General features: G+C 59.5%; 1 protein-coding gene across 1 annotated transcript; it reads left to right on the top strand.

Annotated features, from left to right (window-relative positions):
- Nucleotides 1–243: 243 nt before the first annotated feature.
- Nucleotides 244–13788, top strand: LOC137471955 (protein-tyrosine kinase 2-beta-like; the record flags this gene model as incomplete). The annotated part of the gene is made up of 6 exons (XM_068186662.1): nucleotides 244–486; nucleotides 1328–1506; nucleotides 2879–2966; nucleotides 7568–7647; nucleotides 9662–9724; nucleotides 13703–13788. Coding segments are annotated over 6 exons (729 nt in total), but the record flags the coding sequence as incomplete, so codon positions are not given.
- Nucleotides 13789–15339: the final 1551 nt, after the last annotated feature.

Genomic DNA, 15339 nt, shown 5'->3' with positions numbered 1-15339 from the left:
TTTTTTCCCCTTTTTTCCCTTTTTTCTCCTTTTTCCACTTTCCCCCTTCTCCCCCCTTTCTTCCCTTTTCCCCCCTTCCCCCCTTTTCCCCCCTCCCCCCCTTTTTTCCCTTTCCCCCATTTTCCCCTTTTCCCTTTCCCCTTTTCCCTTTCCCCCCTTTTTTCCCTTCCCCACCCTTTCCGGGACATCCCGATCCCACCGCGCCATCGTTCCCGCAGGGAAGGGATGCTCCGCTCCTAACGCCCCGGGTCTCCTGAGGATGACCGCCATTCCCGAGCCCCTCGGACGCCCCCGAAGCAGCTCCTCCCGCAGCCTTTCCGGGACCCTGGAGGCCATGGGGACGCCGGAGACAGATCGGGATCGGGATTGGATCGGGATCGGGATAAGGAGGAGACGCGGATCCTCAAGGTTTGCTTCTACAGCAACAGCTTCAACCTGGGCAAGAACTTCAAGCTGGTCAAGTGCTCCGTGGCCACGGAGATCCGGGTAGGTGGGAAAGGGCGGGATCAGGGCTGGGATTGGGAATTTAGGGCTGGGATAGGGAATTTGGGGCTGGGATTGGGAATTTAAGGCTGGGATTAGGAATTTGGGGCTGGGATTGGGAATTTGGGGCTGGGATTGGGAATTTGGGGCTGAGATTCGTAATTCAGGGCTGGGATTGGGAATTTGGGGCTGGGATTGGGAATTCGGGGCTGGGATTGGGAATTCGGGGCTGATTTGGCCAGCCCGGGGTTGGATCTGGCTTCTTCCAGCTGCGTTTCTCACGTGGTTGAGGAGCACCAAAGAATGGAGAAGGTGGGAATTTTGGGCTGGATGAGTTTTGAGGTCCGTTCCCACCAAAACCATTCCAGGATTCTGGGATCGAGGACACTCAGGATCCATCCCAAGGGATTTTTATGGAATTTGGGGATGGAAAAGGGAAGGAAGACCCTTCCTGGAGTCCTGAATTCCCAGTGAAGCCCCTGGATCCCGAAATTCCTTCCCCAGGAGGAATCGGGATGGGGATGGATCCAATGCCAGCCTGGGAGAGCTGGGAATGTACAGCTGGATCAGGGAAGGATCCGGGGAATCCTTGGAGCCGCTTCCCGATCCCCAAGGGGCTCCAGGAGAGCTGGAATTTGGGGAAGGGCTGGAGGGCCAGGAGCCAGGGAATGGCTTCCAGTGGGAAAGGGGAATTTGGGATTTTGGGATCTTGGGACGGAATTCCCAGAGAATCCCGGGGAGCGTCCAAGCGAAGGTTGGATCACCCTGGGATGGTGGGGTCGGACCGGGATGGGACTGGAGCTCCTTTCCCACCCCAAACCATTCCACGGTCCCCTTTTCCCAGGAGGTGATCCGGTCCATCCTGCTGAGCGGCCGGATCGGGCCGGACATCCGCCTGTCCGAGTGCTACGGCCTGCGGCTCAAGCACGTCAAGTCAGACGAGATCCACTGGCTCCATCCCGACCTGACGGTGGGAGAGGTCCAGGAAAAATACGAGTGCCTCCACCTGGAAGCCGAGTGGAGGTGAGGCCGCGGCGGTGGCGGTGGCCTCGTCCCCCTCCGTGTGCCCCGAATTCCTGGGGGTGGGAAGGGCAGGGGTGTGGGGGACACGGGGATATCACTCTGGAGATGAAAGGGACATGGAGGTGACAGGGACATGGAGGTGTCCCTCAGGAGGTGTTGGGGACACGGGGATGTCACTGTGGAGGTGACAAGGACATGGAGGTGACAGGGACATGGAGGTGACAGGGACATGGGGGTGTCCCTCAGGAGGGGTTGGGGACACAGGGATGTCACTCTGGAGGTGACAGGGACATGGAGATGTCACTGTGGAGGCGACAGGGACATGGAGGTATTGCTCAGGCGGTGTTGGGGACATGGAGATGGCTCTGGAGGTGACAAGGACATGGAGGTGACAAGGACATGGAGGTGGCAGGGACATGGAGGTGGCAGGGACATGGAGGTGTCCCTCAGGAGGGTTTGGGGACATGGAGATGGCACTGTGGAGGTGACAAGGACATGGAGGTGACAAGGACATGGAGGTGACAGGGACATGGAGGTGTCCCTCAGGAGGGGTTGGGGATATGGAGATGGCTCTGGAGGTGACAAGGACATGGAGGTGTCCCTCAGGAGGTGTTGGGGACACGGGGATGTCACTGTGGAGGTGACAAGGACATCGAGCTGACAAGGACATGGAGGTGGCAGGGATATGGAGGTGTCCCTCAGGAGGGGTTGGGGACATGGAGATGGCACTGGAGGTGACAAGGACATGGAGGTGACAAGGACATGGAGGTGACAAGGACATGGGGGTGTCCCTCAGGATGGGTTGGGGACATGGGGATGTCACTGTGGAGGTGACAAGGACATGGAGGTGACAGGGACATGGAGGTGGCAGGGATATGGAGGTGTCCCTCAGGAGGGGTTGGGGATATGGAGATGGCACTGGAGGTGACAAGGACATGGAGGTGTCCCTCAGGAGGTGTTGGGGACACTGGGATGACTCTGGAGGTGACAAGGACATGGAGGTGACAGGGACATGGAGGTGTCCCTCAGGAGGGGTTGGGGACATGGAGATGGCACTGGAGGTGACAAGAACACGGAGGTGTCCCTCAGGAGGTGTTGGGGACACGGGGATGTCACTCTGGAGATGACAAGGACATGGAGGTGACAGGGACATGGAGGTGTCCCTCAGGAGGGGTTGGGGACATGGAGATGGCACTGTGGAGGTGACAAGGACATGGAGGTGGCAGGGACATGGAGGTGTCCCTCAGGAGGGGTTGGGGACACGGGGATGTCACTGTGGAGGTGACAGGGACATGGAGTTGTCCCTCAGGAGGTTTTGGGGACACGGGGATGTCACTCTGGCGGTGACAGGGACATGGATGACTTTGTCCAGGTACGACCTCCAGATCCGGTACCTGCCGGAGGATTTCATGGAGAGCTTCAAGGAGGACAGGACCACGCTGCTCTACTTCTACCAGCAGGTCAGGGCTGCTCCAGGGTCACCTCTCCCACCCCAGAATTCCCGAAATTCCTGAAATTCCTGAGATTCCAAGGTTTTGTCAGCCTAGGGTGGTGGTGGTGGCCCTGTCCCGCTGCTGGGAATGGCCAGCAGGGATATCCAGGGACATCCAGGGACATCCAGGGACGTTCCAGCCCAGCCACGGATGGGGCAGGGTGTGGCCAGTGCCAGCATCGCCTGTCACCATCCCTGTCACCATCCCTGTCATTGTCCCTGTCACCATCACCTGTCACCATCCCCTGTCACCATCCCGTCACCATCCCTGTCATTGTCCCCTGTCACCATCCCTGTCACCATCCCTGCCACCATCCCCTGTCACCATCCCGTCACCATCCTTGTCATTGTCCCCTGTCACCATCCTGTCACCATCCCTGTCATTGTCCCCTGTCACCATCACCTGTCATCATTCCTGTCACCATCCCTGTCATTGTCCCCTGTCACCATCCCTGTCACCATCACCTGTCACCATCCCTGTCATTGTCCCCTGTCACCATCCCTGTCACCATCACCTGTCACCATCCCTGTCATTGTCCCCTGTCACTATCCCTGTCACCATCCCTGCCACATCCCTGTCATTGTCCCCTGTCACCATCCCGGTCACCATCCCTGTCACCATCCCTGTCATTGTCCCCTGTCACCATCCCTGTCACCATCCCTGCCACCATCCCCTGTCACCATCCCGTCACCATCCTTGTCATTGTCCCCTGTCACCATCCTGTCACCATCCCTGTCATTGTCCCTGTCACCATCACCTGTCATCATTCCTGTCACCATCCCTGTCATTGTCCCCTGTCACCATCCCTGTCACCATCACCTGTCACCATCCCTGTCATTGTCCCCTGTCACCATCCCTGTCACCATCACCTGTCACCATCCCTGTCATTGTCCCCTGTCACTATCCCTGTCACCATCCCTGCCACATCCCTGTCATTGTCCCCTGTCACCATCCCGGTCACCATCCCTGTCACCATCCCTGTCATTGTCCCCTGTCACCATCCCTGTCACCATCCCTGCCACCATCCCCTGTCACCATCCCGTCACCATCCTTGTCATTGTCCCCTGTCACCATCCTGTCACCATCCCTGTCATTGTCCCTGTCACCATCACCTGTCATCATCCCTGTCACCATCCCTGTCATTGTCCCCTGTCACCATCCCTGTCACCATCACCTGTCACCATCCCTGTCATTGTCCCCTGTCACCATCACCTGTCATCATTCCTGTCACCATCCCTGTCATTGTCCCTTGTCACCATCCCTGTCACCATCCCTGTCATTGTCCCCTGTCACCATCACCTGTCACCATCCCTGCCACCATCCCTGTCATTGTCCCTTGTCACCATCCCTGTCACCATCCCTGTCACCATCCCTGTCACCATCCCTGTCACCATCCCTGTCATTGTCCCCTGCCACCATCACCTGTCATCATTCCTGTCACCATCCCTGTCATTGTCCCCTGTCACCATCCCTGTCACCATCCCTGTCACCATCCCTGTCATTGTCCCCTGTCACCATCCCTGTCACCATCCCTGTCACCATCCCTGTCATTGTCCCCTGTCACCATCACCTGTCATCATTCCTGTCACCATCCCTGTCATTGTCCCCTGTCACCATCCCTTGTCACCATCCCTGTCACCATCCTGTCACCATCCCTGCCACCATCCCGGTCACCCATCCCTGCCACCATCCCTGTCACCGTCCCTGGTCACCATCCCTGTCACCATCCCTGTCACCATCCCTGTCACCATCCCTGTCACCCATCCTTGTCACCATCCCTGTCACCATCCCTGTCACCATCCCCTGTCACCATCCCTGTCACCATCCCTGTCACATCCCTGTCACCATCCCTGTCACCATCCCTGTCACCATCCCTGCCACATCCCTGTCACCATCCCTGTCACCCATCCCTGTCACATCCCTGTCACCCATCCCTTGTCACCATCCCTGTCACCCATCCCTGTCATTGTCCCTGTCATTGTCCCTTGTCACCATCCCTGTCACCATCCCTGTCACCATCCCTGTCACCATCCCTGTCACCCATCCCTGTCACATCCCTGTCACCATCCCTGTCACCATCCCTGCCACCATCCCTGTCATTGTCCCTTGTCACCCATCCCTTGTCACCATCCCTGTCACCATCCCTGTCACCATCTCTGTCACTGTCTCCTTGCACCCTTCTCTTCCACCATTCCCTACCACCATCCCCTGCTCTCCCCGGTGTCCCCGCGTGTCCCCGGTGTCCCCACGGTGACGCTGTGTCCCTGGATGTCATGGGTGTCCCCTGCTGTCCCCTGGTGTCCCCCGTGTCCCCGGTGTCCCCACGGTGACGCGCTGTCCCTGGATGTCATGGGTGTCCCCTGCTGTCCCCTGGTGTCCCCCGTGTCCCCGGTGCCCCCACGGTGACGCGCTGTCCCTGCTGTCCCCGGTGTCCCTGTAGTGACATGCTGTCCCCAATGCCCTTGTGTCCTCGCGGTGACATGTTCTCTCTGGGTGTCCCGGGTGTCCCCTGCTGTCCCTGGTGCCCCCGTGTCCCCGGTGTCCCCGGTGTCCCCGTGTCCCCGCGGTGACGCGCTGTCCCTGGGTGTCCCCGGTGTCCCCTCATGTCCCTGCGGTGACGCGCTGTCCCTGCGTGTCCCCGGTGCCCCCGTGTCCCCGATGTCCCCGATGTCCCCGGTGTCCCCATGTCCCCATGGTGACGTGCTGTCCCTGGGTGTCCCCGGTGTCCCCTGCTGTCCCTGGTGCCCCCGTGTCCCCAATGTCCTCGGTGTCCCCGGTGTGCCGGTGTCCCCGCGGTGGCGCGCTGTCCCTGGGTGTCCCCGGCATCCCCGGTGTCCCCTCGTGTCCCTGCGGTGACGCGCTGTCCCTGGATGTCCCCGGTGTCCCCGGTGCCCCCATGTCCCTGATGTCCCTGGTGTCCCTGGTGTCCCCATGTCCCCGTGGTGACGTGCTGTCCCTGGGTGTCCCCGGTGTCCCCTGCTGTCCCTGGTGCCCCTGTGTCCCTGATGTCCTCGGTGTCCCCGGTGTCCCCATGTCCCCGTGGTGACGCACTGTCCCTGGGTGTCCCCGGTGTCCCCAGTTTCCCCGTGTCCCCGCGGTGACGCGCTGTCCCTGGGTGTCCCCAGTGTCCCCGTGTCCCCACGGTGACGTGCTGTCCCTGGGTGTCCCCGGTGTCCCCGGTGTTCCCGGTGTCCCCGCAGTGACGCACTGTCCCTGGGTGTCCCCGGTGTCCCCGGTGTCCCCTCGTGTCCCTGTGGTGACGCGCTGTCCCTGGGTGTCCCCGGTGTCCCCTGCTGTCCCCGGTGCCCCCGTGTCCCCGATGTCCCCGATGTCCCCGGTGTCCCCGGAGTCCCCATGTCCCCGTGGTGACGTGCTGTCCCTGGGTGTCCCCGGTGTCCCCTGCTGTCCCTGGTGCCCCCGTGTCCCCAATGTCCTCGGTGTCCCCAGTGTGCCGGTGTCCTTGCGGTGACGCGCTGTCCCTGGGTGTCCCCGGCGTCCCCGGTGCCCCCATGTCCCCGATGTCCCCGGTGTCCCTGGTGTCCCCATGTCCCCGTGGTGACATGCTGTCCCTGGGTGTCCCCTGCTGTCCCTGGTGCCCCTGTGTCCCTGATGTCCTCGGTGTCCCCGGTGTCCCCATGTCCCCGTGGTGACGCACTGTCCCTGGGTGTCCCCGGTGTCCCCAGTTTCCCCGTGTCCCCGCGGTGACGCGCTGTCCCTGGGTGTCCCCAGTGTCCCCATGTCCCCACGGTGATGTGCTGTCCCTGGGTGTCCCCGGTGTCCCCGGTGTTCCCGGTGTGCCCGCAGTGACGCACTGTCCCTGGGTGTCCCCGGTGTCCCCGGTGTCCCCTCGTGTCCCTGCGATGACGCGCTGTCCCTGGGTGTCCCCGGTGTCCCCTGCTGTCCCTGGTGCCCCCGTGTCCCCAATTTCCTCGGTGTCCCCGGTGTGCCCGTGTCGCCGCGGTGACGCGCTGTCCCTGGGTGTCCCCGGTGTCCCCGGTGTCCCCGTGTCCCCGCGGTGACGCGCTGTCCCTGGGTGTCCCCGGTGTCCCCGGTGTCCCCGTGTCCCCGCGGTGACGCGCTGTCCCTGGGTGTCCCCGGTGTCCCCGTGTCCCCGCGGTGACGCGCTGTCCTTGGGTGTCCCCGGTGTGCCCGTGTCCCCGCGGTGACGGGCTGTCCCTGGGTGTCCCTGGTGTCCCCGTGTCCCCGCGGTGACGCGCTGTCCCTGGGTGTCCCCGGTGTCCCCGTGTCCCCGCGGTGACGCACTGTCCCTGGGTGTCCCCGGTGTCCCTGTGTCCCCGCAGTGACGCACTGTCCCTGGGTGTCCCCAGTGTCCCCATGTCCCCGCGGTGACGCGCTGTCCCTGGGTGTCCCTGGGTGTCCCTGGGTGTCCCCGGTGTCCCCGTGTCCCCGCGGTGACGTGCTGTCCCCGGTGTCCCCGGTGTCCCCGTGTCCCCGCGGTGACGCGCTGTCCCTGGGTGTCCCCGGTGTCCCCGTGTCCCCGCGGTGACGCGCTGTCCCTGGGTGTCCCCGGTGTCCCCGTGTCCCCGCGGTGACGCGCTGTCCCCCAGCTCCGCAGTGAGTACATGCAGAGCTACGCCAGCAAGGTCAGCGAGGGCATGGCGCTGCAGCTGGGCTGCCTCGAGCTCAGGTACGGCTGTCCCCCGTGTCCCCTGCTGTCCCCTTGTGTCCCCCGTGTCCCCTTGTCCCACTGCCCCTGTGTCCTTCTGTCCTTGTGTCTTTGTGTTGTTTTCTCCCTGTGTCCCCTGGTGTCCCCTGGCCTTGTGTCCCCTTGTGTCCCACTGTCCCTGTGTCCTTCTGTCCTTGTGTCTTTGTGTCCCTGTGACCCCTGCTGTCCCCTGCTGTCCCCTGGCCATGTGTCCCCTTGTCCCCTTGTGTCCTCTTGTGTCCCCTGGCCCTGTGTCCTGTCCTTGTGTCTTATTGTCTCTGTGTCATTTTGTCCCGGTGTCCCCTGGTGTCCCCTTTGCGTCCCACTGTCCCAGTGTCCTTCTGTCCTCGTGTCTTTGTGTCTCTGTGTTGCTGTGTCCCCTGGTGTCCCCTGGTGTCCCCTGGTGTCCCCTGGTGCCCCCATGCGTCCCACTGTCCCTGTGTCTTTGTGTCCCTGTGTCCCCTGTCCCCATGTGTCCCACTGTCCCTGTGTCTTTCTGTCCCTGTATTCCTCTGTCCTGGTGTCCCTCTGGGTGGCCCCGTGTCTTTTTGTCCCCGGCTCCCCTGTCCCTGTGTCCCTTGTCCCCAGGTGTCCCTGTGACCCTGTGTCCTTCTGTCCTTGCGGGAGTGGGGAGGGAAGTTCCAGCTCCTTTGGAGGTGGCAGGAGGACCTGGGGGACATGGGGACATGGAGGGACATGGAGGGACATGAGGACATGGGGACATGGAGGGACATGGGGACATGGGGACATGGGGGACATGGAGGGACATGGGGACATGGGGACATGGGGACATGGAGGACATGGAGGGACATGGGGACATGGGGACATGGGGGACATGGAGGGACATGGGGACATGGGGACATGGGGACATGGGGACATTGAGGGACATGGGGACATGGAGGGACATGGAGGGACATGGGGACATGGGGACATGGAGGGACATGGGGACATGGAGGGACATGGAGGGACATGGGGACATGGAGGGACATGGAGGGACATGGAGGGACATGGGGAGATGGAGGGACATGGGGACATGGAGGGACATGGGGACATGGGGACATGGAGGGACATAGGGACATGGGGACATGGGGAGATGGAGGGACATGGGGACATGGAGGGACATGGGGACATGGGGACATGGGGGACATGGAGGGACATGGGGACATGGAGGGACATGGGGACATGGGGACATGGGGACATGGAGGGACATGGGGACATGGGGACATGGAGGGACATGGGGACATGGAGGGACATGGGGACATGGGGACATGGGGGACATGGAGGGACATGGGGACATGGAGGGACATGGGGACATGGGGACATGGGGACATGGAGGGACATGGGGACATGGGGACATGGAGGGACATAGGGACATGGGGACATGGGGACATGGAGGGACATGGGGACATGGAGGGACATGGGGACATGGGGACATGGGGGACATGGGGACATGGAGGGACATGGGGACATGGGGACATGGAGGGACATGGGGACATTGAGGGACATGGGGACATTGAGGGACATGGGGACATGGAGGGACATGGGGATATGGGGACATGGAGGGACATGGGGACATGGGGACATGGGGACATGGGGGCATGGAGGGACATGGGGACATGGAGGGACATGGGGACATGGGGACATGGGGGACATGGGGACATGGGGACATGGGGACATGGAGGGACATGGGGACATGGAGGGACATGGGGACATGGGGACATGGAGGGACATGGAGGGACACTGGGACATGGGGACATGGGGACATGGAGGGACATGGGGACATGGGGGACATGGAGGACATGGGGACATGGGGGACATGGAGGGACATGGGGACATGGAGGGACATGGAGGGACATGGAGGGACATGGGGACATGGAGGGACATGGGGACATGGGGACATGGGGGACATGGGGACATGGGGACATGGGGACATGGGGACACGATGGCCACGGTGGCGTGTGTCACCGGCCGGCGTCCCCGTCGCCGTGTCCCGCAGGAGGTTCTACAAGGACATGCCCCAGAACGCGCTGGACAAGAAATCCAACTTCGAGTTCCTGGAGTGAGTCCAGCCCGGGGCTGGGGACCTGCTGAGGGCCTTCCTCACCCTCCTCATCCTCCTCGTCCTCCTCGTTCTCCTCATCCTACTCCTGCTACTCCTCATCCTCATCATCCTCCTCAGTCTACTCATCTTCATCATCCTCCTCATTCTACTCTTCTTCATCATCCTCCTCATCGACCTCATTCTCCTCATCCTCGTCTTCATCATCCTTCTCGTCCTCCTCCTCATCCTCCTGCTACTCCTCATTCTCCTCATCCTCCTCCTCATCATCATCCTCCTCACCTTCCTTGTCCTCCTCCTGCTCCTCCTGCTACTCATTATCCTTATTCTCCTCATCTTCATCATCCTCCTCATCATCCTCATTCTCCTTATCCTCCTCATCCTCCTCATGCTCCTCATCCTCCTCATCTTCATCATCCTCCTCCTGCTCCTCCTGCTACTCCTCATCCTCCTCATCTTCATCATCCTCCTCCTGCTCCTCCTGCTCCTCATCCTCCTCATCTTCATCATCCTCCTCAACTTTATCATCTTCCTCAACTTCATCATCCTCCTCATCGTCCTCATTCTCCTCATCCACCTCATCTTCATCATCCTCCTCATCTTCATCATCCTCCTGCTACTCCTCATCTACCTCATCTTCATCATCCCCCTCATCTTCATCATCCTCCTACTACTCCTCATCTTCCTTATCTTCATCATCCTCCTCCTGCTACTCCTCATCCTCCTCATCCTCCTCCTGCTACTCCTCACCCTCCTCATCTTCATCATCCTCCTCATTTTCATCATCTTCGTCATCTTCCTCGTCTTCCTCATCTACCTCAACTTCTTCCTCATCCTCCCACAGCTCCTCATCCTCCTCATCCTCCTGTGGCTCCTCATCTTCCTCATCCTCCTCATCCTTCTGTGGCTCCTCATCTTCCTCTTCCTCCTCATCCTCCTCATTCTCCTGTGGCTCCTCATCTTCCTCATCTTCCTGTTTCTCTTCATCCTCATCCTCCTGCTGCTCCTCATCCTCCTCATCCTCCCACAGCTCCTCATCCTCCTGCAGCTCCTCATCTTCCCAGTTTCTCATCCTCCTCATCCTCCCGCTGCTCCTCATCCTCCTCATTCTTCTGTGGCTCCACATCTTCTCACCCTCCCTCATCTCCTCATCCTCAGAGCTCTTCATCTTCCCAGTTTCTCATCCTCCTCATCCTCCCACTGCTCCTCATCCTCCTCATTCTTCTGTGGCTCCACATCTTCTCACCCTCCCTCATCTCCTCATCCTCAGAGCTCTTCATCTTCCCAGTCTCTCATCCTCCTCATCCTCCTGCTGCTCCTCATGCTCCTGTGGCTCCTCATCTTCCTGCTGCTCTTCATCCTCATCCTCCTGCTCCTCCTCCTCCTCCTGCTCTTCATCCTCATCCTCCTGCTGCTCCTCATCCTCCCATAGCTCCTCATCCTCCTGTAGCTCCTCACCTTCCCAGAGCTTCTCATCTTCCCAGTTTCTCATCCTCCTCATCCTCCCACTACTCATCATCCTCCTCATTCTTCCTCATCCTCATTTTCCTGCTGCTCTTCATCCTCCTCATCCTCTGGCCACTCCTCGTCCTCCCTCAGCTCTTCATCCTCCTTGTCTTCCCACATCTCCACGTTCTCCCACATCTTCTCACCATCCCTCATCTCCTCATCCTCAGAGCTCTTCGTCTTCCCAGTTTCTCATCCTCCTCATCCTCCTGCTGCTCCTCATCCTCCTGTGGCTCCTCGTCCTCCTGCTGCTTCTCATTCTCCTGTGGCTCCTCATCTTCCTCACCCTCCTGCTGCTCCTCATCCTCTTCATCCTCCTGCTGCTCCTCATTCTCCTGTGGCTCCTCATCTTCCTCATCCTCCCACAGCTCCTCATCCTCCCTCAGCTCCTTATCCTACTCGTCTTCCCACATCTCCACATTCTCCCACATCTTCTCACCCTCCCTCATCTCCTCATCCTCAGAGCTCATCATCTTCCCAGTCTCTCATCCTCCTCATCCTCCTGCTGCTCCTCATGCTCCTGTGGCTCCTCATCTTCCTGCTGCTCTTCATCCTCATCCTCCTGCTCCTCCTCCTCCTGCTCTTCATCCTCATCCTCCTGCTGCTCCTCATCCTCCCATAGCTCCTCATCCTCCTGTAGCTCCTCACCTTCCCAGAGCTTCTCATCTTCCCAGTTTCTCATCCTCCTCATCCTCCCACTACTCATCATCCTCCTCATTCTTCCTCATCCTCATTTTCCTGCTGCTCTTCATCCTCCTCATCCTCTGGCCACTCCTCGTCCTCCCTCAGCTCTTCATCCTCCTTGTCTTCCCACATCTCCACGTTCTCCCACATCTTCTCACCATCCCTCATCTCCTCATCCTCAGAGCTCTTCGTCTTCCCAGTTTCTCATCCTCCTCATCCTCCTGCTGCTCCTCATCCTCCTGTGGCTCCTCGTCCTCCTGCTGCTTCTCATTCTCCTGTGGCTCCTCATCTTCCTCACCCTCCTGCTGCTCCTCATCCTCTTCATCCTCCTGCTGCTCCTCATTCTCCTGTGGCTCCTCATCTTCCTCATCCTCCCACAGCTCCTCATCCTCCCTCAGCTCCTTATCCTACTCGTCTTCCCACATCTCCACATTCTCCCACATCTTCTCACCCTCCCTCATCTCCTCATCCTCAGAGCTCATCATCTTCCCAGTCTCTCATCCTCCTCATCCTCCTGCTGCTCCTCATGCTCCTGTGGCTCCTCATCTTCCTGCTGCTCTTCATCCTCATCCTCCTGCTCCTCCTCCTCCTGCTCTTCATCCTCATCCTCCTGCTGCTCCTCATCCTCCCATAGCTCCTCATCCTCCTGTAGCTCCTCACCTTCCCAGAGCTTCTCATCTTCCCAGTTTCTCATCCTCCTCATCCTCCCGCTGGTCCTCATCCTCCTCATTCTTCCTCATCCTCATTTTCCTGCTGCTCTTCATCCTCCTCATCCTCTGGCCACTCCTCGTCCTCCCTCAGCTCTTCATCCTCCTCGTCTTCCCACATCTTCACGTTCTCCCACATCTTCTCACCATCCCTCATCTCCTCATCCTCAGAGCTCTTCGTCTTCCCAGTTTCTCATCCTCCTCATCCTCATCCTCCTGTGGCTCCTCATCCTCCTGCTGCTTCTCATTCTCCTGTGGCTCCTCATCTTCCTCATCCTCCTGCTGCTCCTCATGCTCTTCATCCTCCTGCTGCTCCTCATCCTCCTGTGGCTCCTCATCTTCCTCATCCTCCCTCAGCTCCTTATCCTTCCACAAATTCTCATCCTCCTCATCCTCCCACAGCTCTTCATCCTCGCACAGCTGCTCATCTTCCCAGTTTCTCATCCTCCTCATCCTCCTGCTACACCTCATCCTCCTCATTCTCCTGTGGCTCCTCTTCCTCCTCATCCTCCTGCAGCTCCTCATCCTCCTCATCCTCCCACAGCTCCTCATCCTCCTCATCTTCTTACATCTCCACATTCTCCTACATCGTCTCACCCTCCCTCGTCTTCCTCATCCTCCTGCAGCTCCTCATCCTCCTCATCCTCCCACAGCTCCTCGTTCTCCTCATCTTCCCACATCTCCACATTCTCCTACATCTTCTCATCATCCCTCATCTTCCTCATCCTCCTGCAGCTCCTCATCCTCCTGTAGCTCCTCACCTTCCCACAGCTGCTCATCTTCCCAGTTTCTCATCCTCCTCATCCTCCCACTACTCATCATCCTCCTCATTCTTCCTCTTCCTCATCCTCTGGCCGCTCCTCATCCTCCCTCAGCTCCTCATCCTCCTCGTCTTCCCACATCTCCACGTTCTCCCACATCTTCCCACCCTCCCTCATCCCCTCAACCTCCTGATCCCTGGAGATGGAGATGGGAACCATCCGCCGCCCTTTCCCCCACCCCAGATTCCCCCTCAGCCCCCCCTCCCCTCCCCGCCGGATCGGAATTCCCGCTGACATTCCCGGGATTCTCTGCCCCGCAGGAAGGAGGTGGGGCTGGACCTGTTCTTCCCCAGCCAGATGCAGGAGAACCTGAAGGTGAGGGACACGTGGGTGTGACACAGGTGTGACCCCTGGGGGCACGCGTGACCACGCCCCCGTGTGCGTCCGTGTGTGTCCGTGTGTATCCGTGTGTCCGTGTGTGTCCGTGTGTCCATGCATGTCCTTGTGTCCGTGTGTCCGTGTGTGTCCGTGTGTGTCCATGTGTTTCCATGTGTCCGTGTGTCTGTGTCCGTGTCCATGTGTGTCCATGTGTGTCTGTGTCCATGTCCATGTGTGTCCATGTGTCCATGTGTCCGTGTGCGTCCGTGTGTGTGTCTGTGTGTGCCATGTGTCCATGTGTGTCCATGTGTGTCCGTGTGTCCGTGTGTCCCTGTGTGTCCATGTGTGTCCATGTGTGTCCATGTGTCCGTGTGTGTCCATGTGTGTCCGTGAGTGTCCGTGTGTGTCTGTGTGTGTCCGTGTGTGTCCGTGTGTCCGTGTGTGTCCATGTGTGTCCATGTGTGTCCATGTGTCCGTGTGTGTCCATGTGTGTCCGTGAGTGTCCGTGTGTGTCCATGTGTCCCGTGTGTGTCCATGTGTGTCCATGTGTGTCCATGTGTGTCCATGTGTGTCCCTGTGTGTCCATGTGTGTCCATGTGTCCGTGTGTGTCCATGTGTGTCCGTGTGTCCGTGTGTCCCTGTGTGTCCATGTGTGTCCATGTGTGTCCATGTGTCCATGTGTGTCCATGTGTGTCCGTGAGTGTCCGTGTGTGTCCATGTGTCCCGTGTGTGTCCATGTGTGTCCATGTGTGTCCATGTGTGTCCCTGTGTGTCCATGTGTGTCCATGTGTCCGTGTGTGTCCATGTGTGTCCGTGTGTCCGTGTGTCCCTGTGTGTCCATGTGTGTCCATGTGTGTCCCTGTGTGTCCATGTGTGTCCATGTGTCCGTGTGTCCATGTGTCCGTGTGTGTCTGTGTGTGTCCATGTGTGTCCATGTTTCCATGTGTGTCCCTGTGTGTCCATGTGTGTCCATGTGTCCGTGTGTGTCCGAGCGAGTCCATGTGTGTCCATGTGTGTCCGTGTGTGTCCATGTGTGTCCATGTGTGTCCGTGTGTCCGTGTGTGTCCGTGTGTGTCCGTGTGCGTCCATGTGTCCCTGTGTCCCTATCCCCACCCTCACTCCTATGTCCATGTGTCCACCCTGTCCCGGTGTTCGTATATCCATATCCAGCACCGCGCCCATCCCAGTGCTCCCATATCCGGTACCGCACCCATCCCAGTGTTCCCATATCCAGCACCGCACCCATCCCAGTGTTCCCATATCCGACACCGCACCCATCCCAGTGTTCCCATATCCAGCACCGCACCCATCCCAGTGTTCCCATATCCGACACCGCACCCATCCCAGTGTTCCCATATCCGGCACCATCCCCATCCCAGTGTTCCCATATCCGACACCATCCCCATCCCAGTGCTCCCATATCCGACACCGCACCCATCCCAGTGTTCCCATATCCGACACCGCACCCATCCCAGTGTTCCCATATCCGACACCATCCCCATCCCAGTGTTCCCATATCCGACACCGCACCCATCCCAGTGTTCCCATATCCGACACCATCCCCATCCCAGTGTTCCCA

This window comes from Anomalospiza imberbis, chromosome 3, assembly GCF_031753505.1.
Source record: "Anomalospiza imberbis isolate Cuckoo-Finch-1a 21T00152 chromosome 3, ASM3175350v1, whole genome shotgun sequence".
Taxonomy (NCBI): Eukaryota; Metazoa; Chordata; class Aves; order Passeriformes; family Viduidae; genus Anomalospiza; species Anomalospiza imberbis.
The sequence above is the reverse complement of the archived record's forward strand: the minus strand, read 5'-3'. Positions and strand labels throughout refer to the sequence as shown.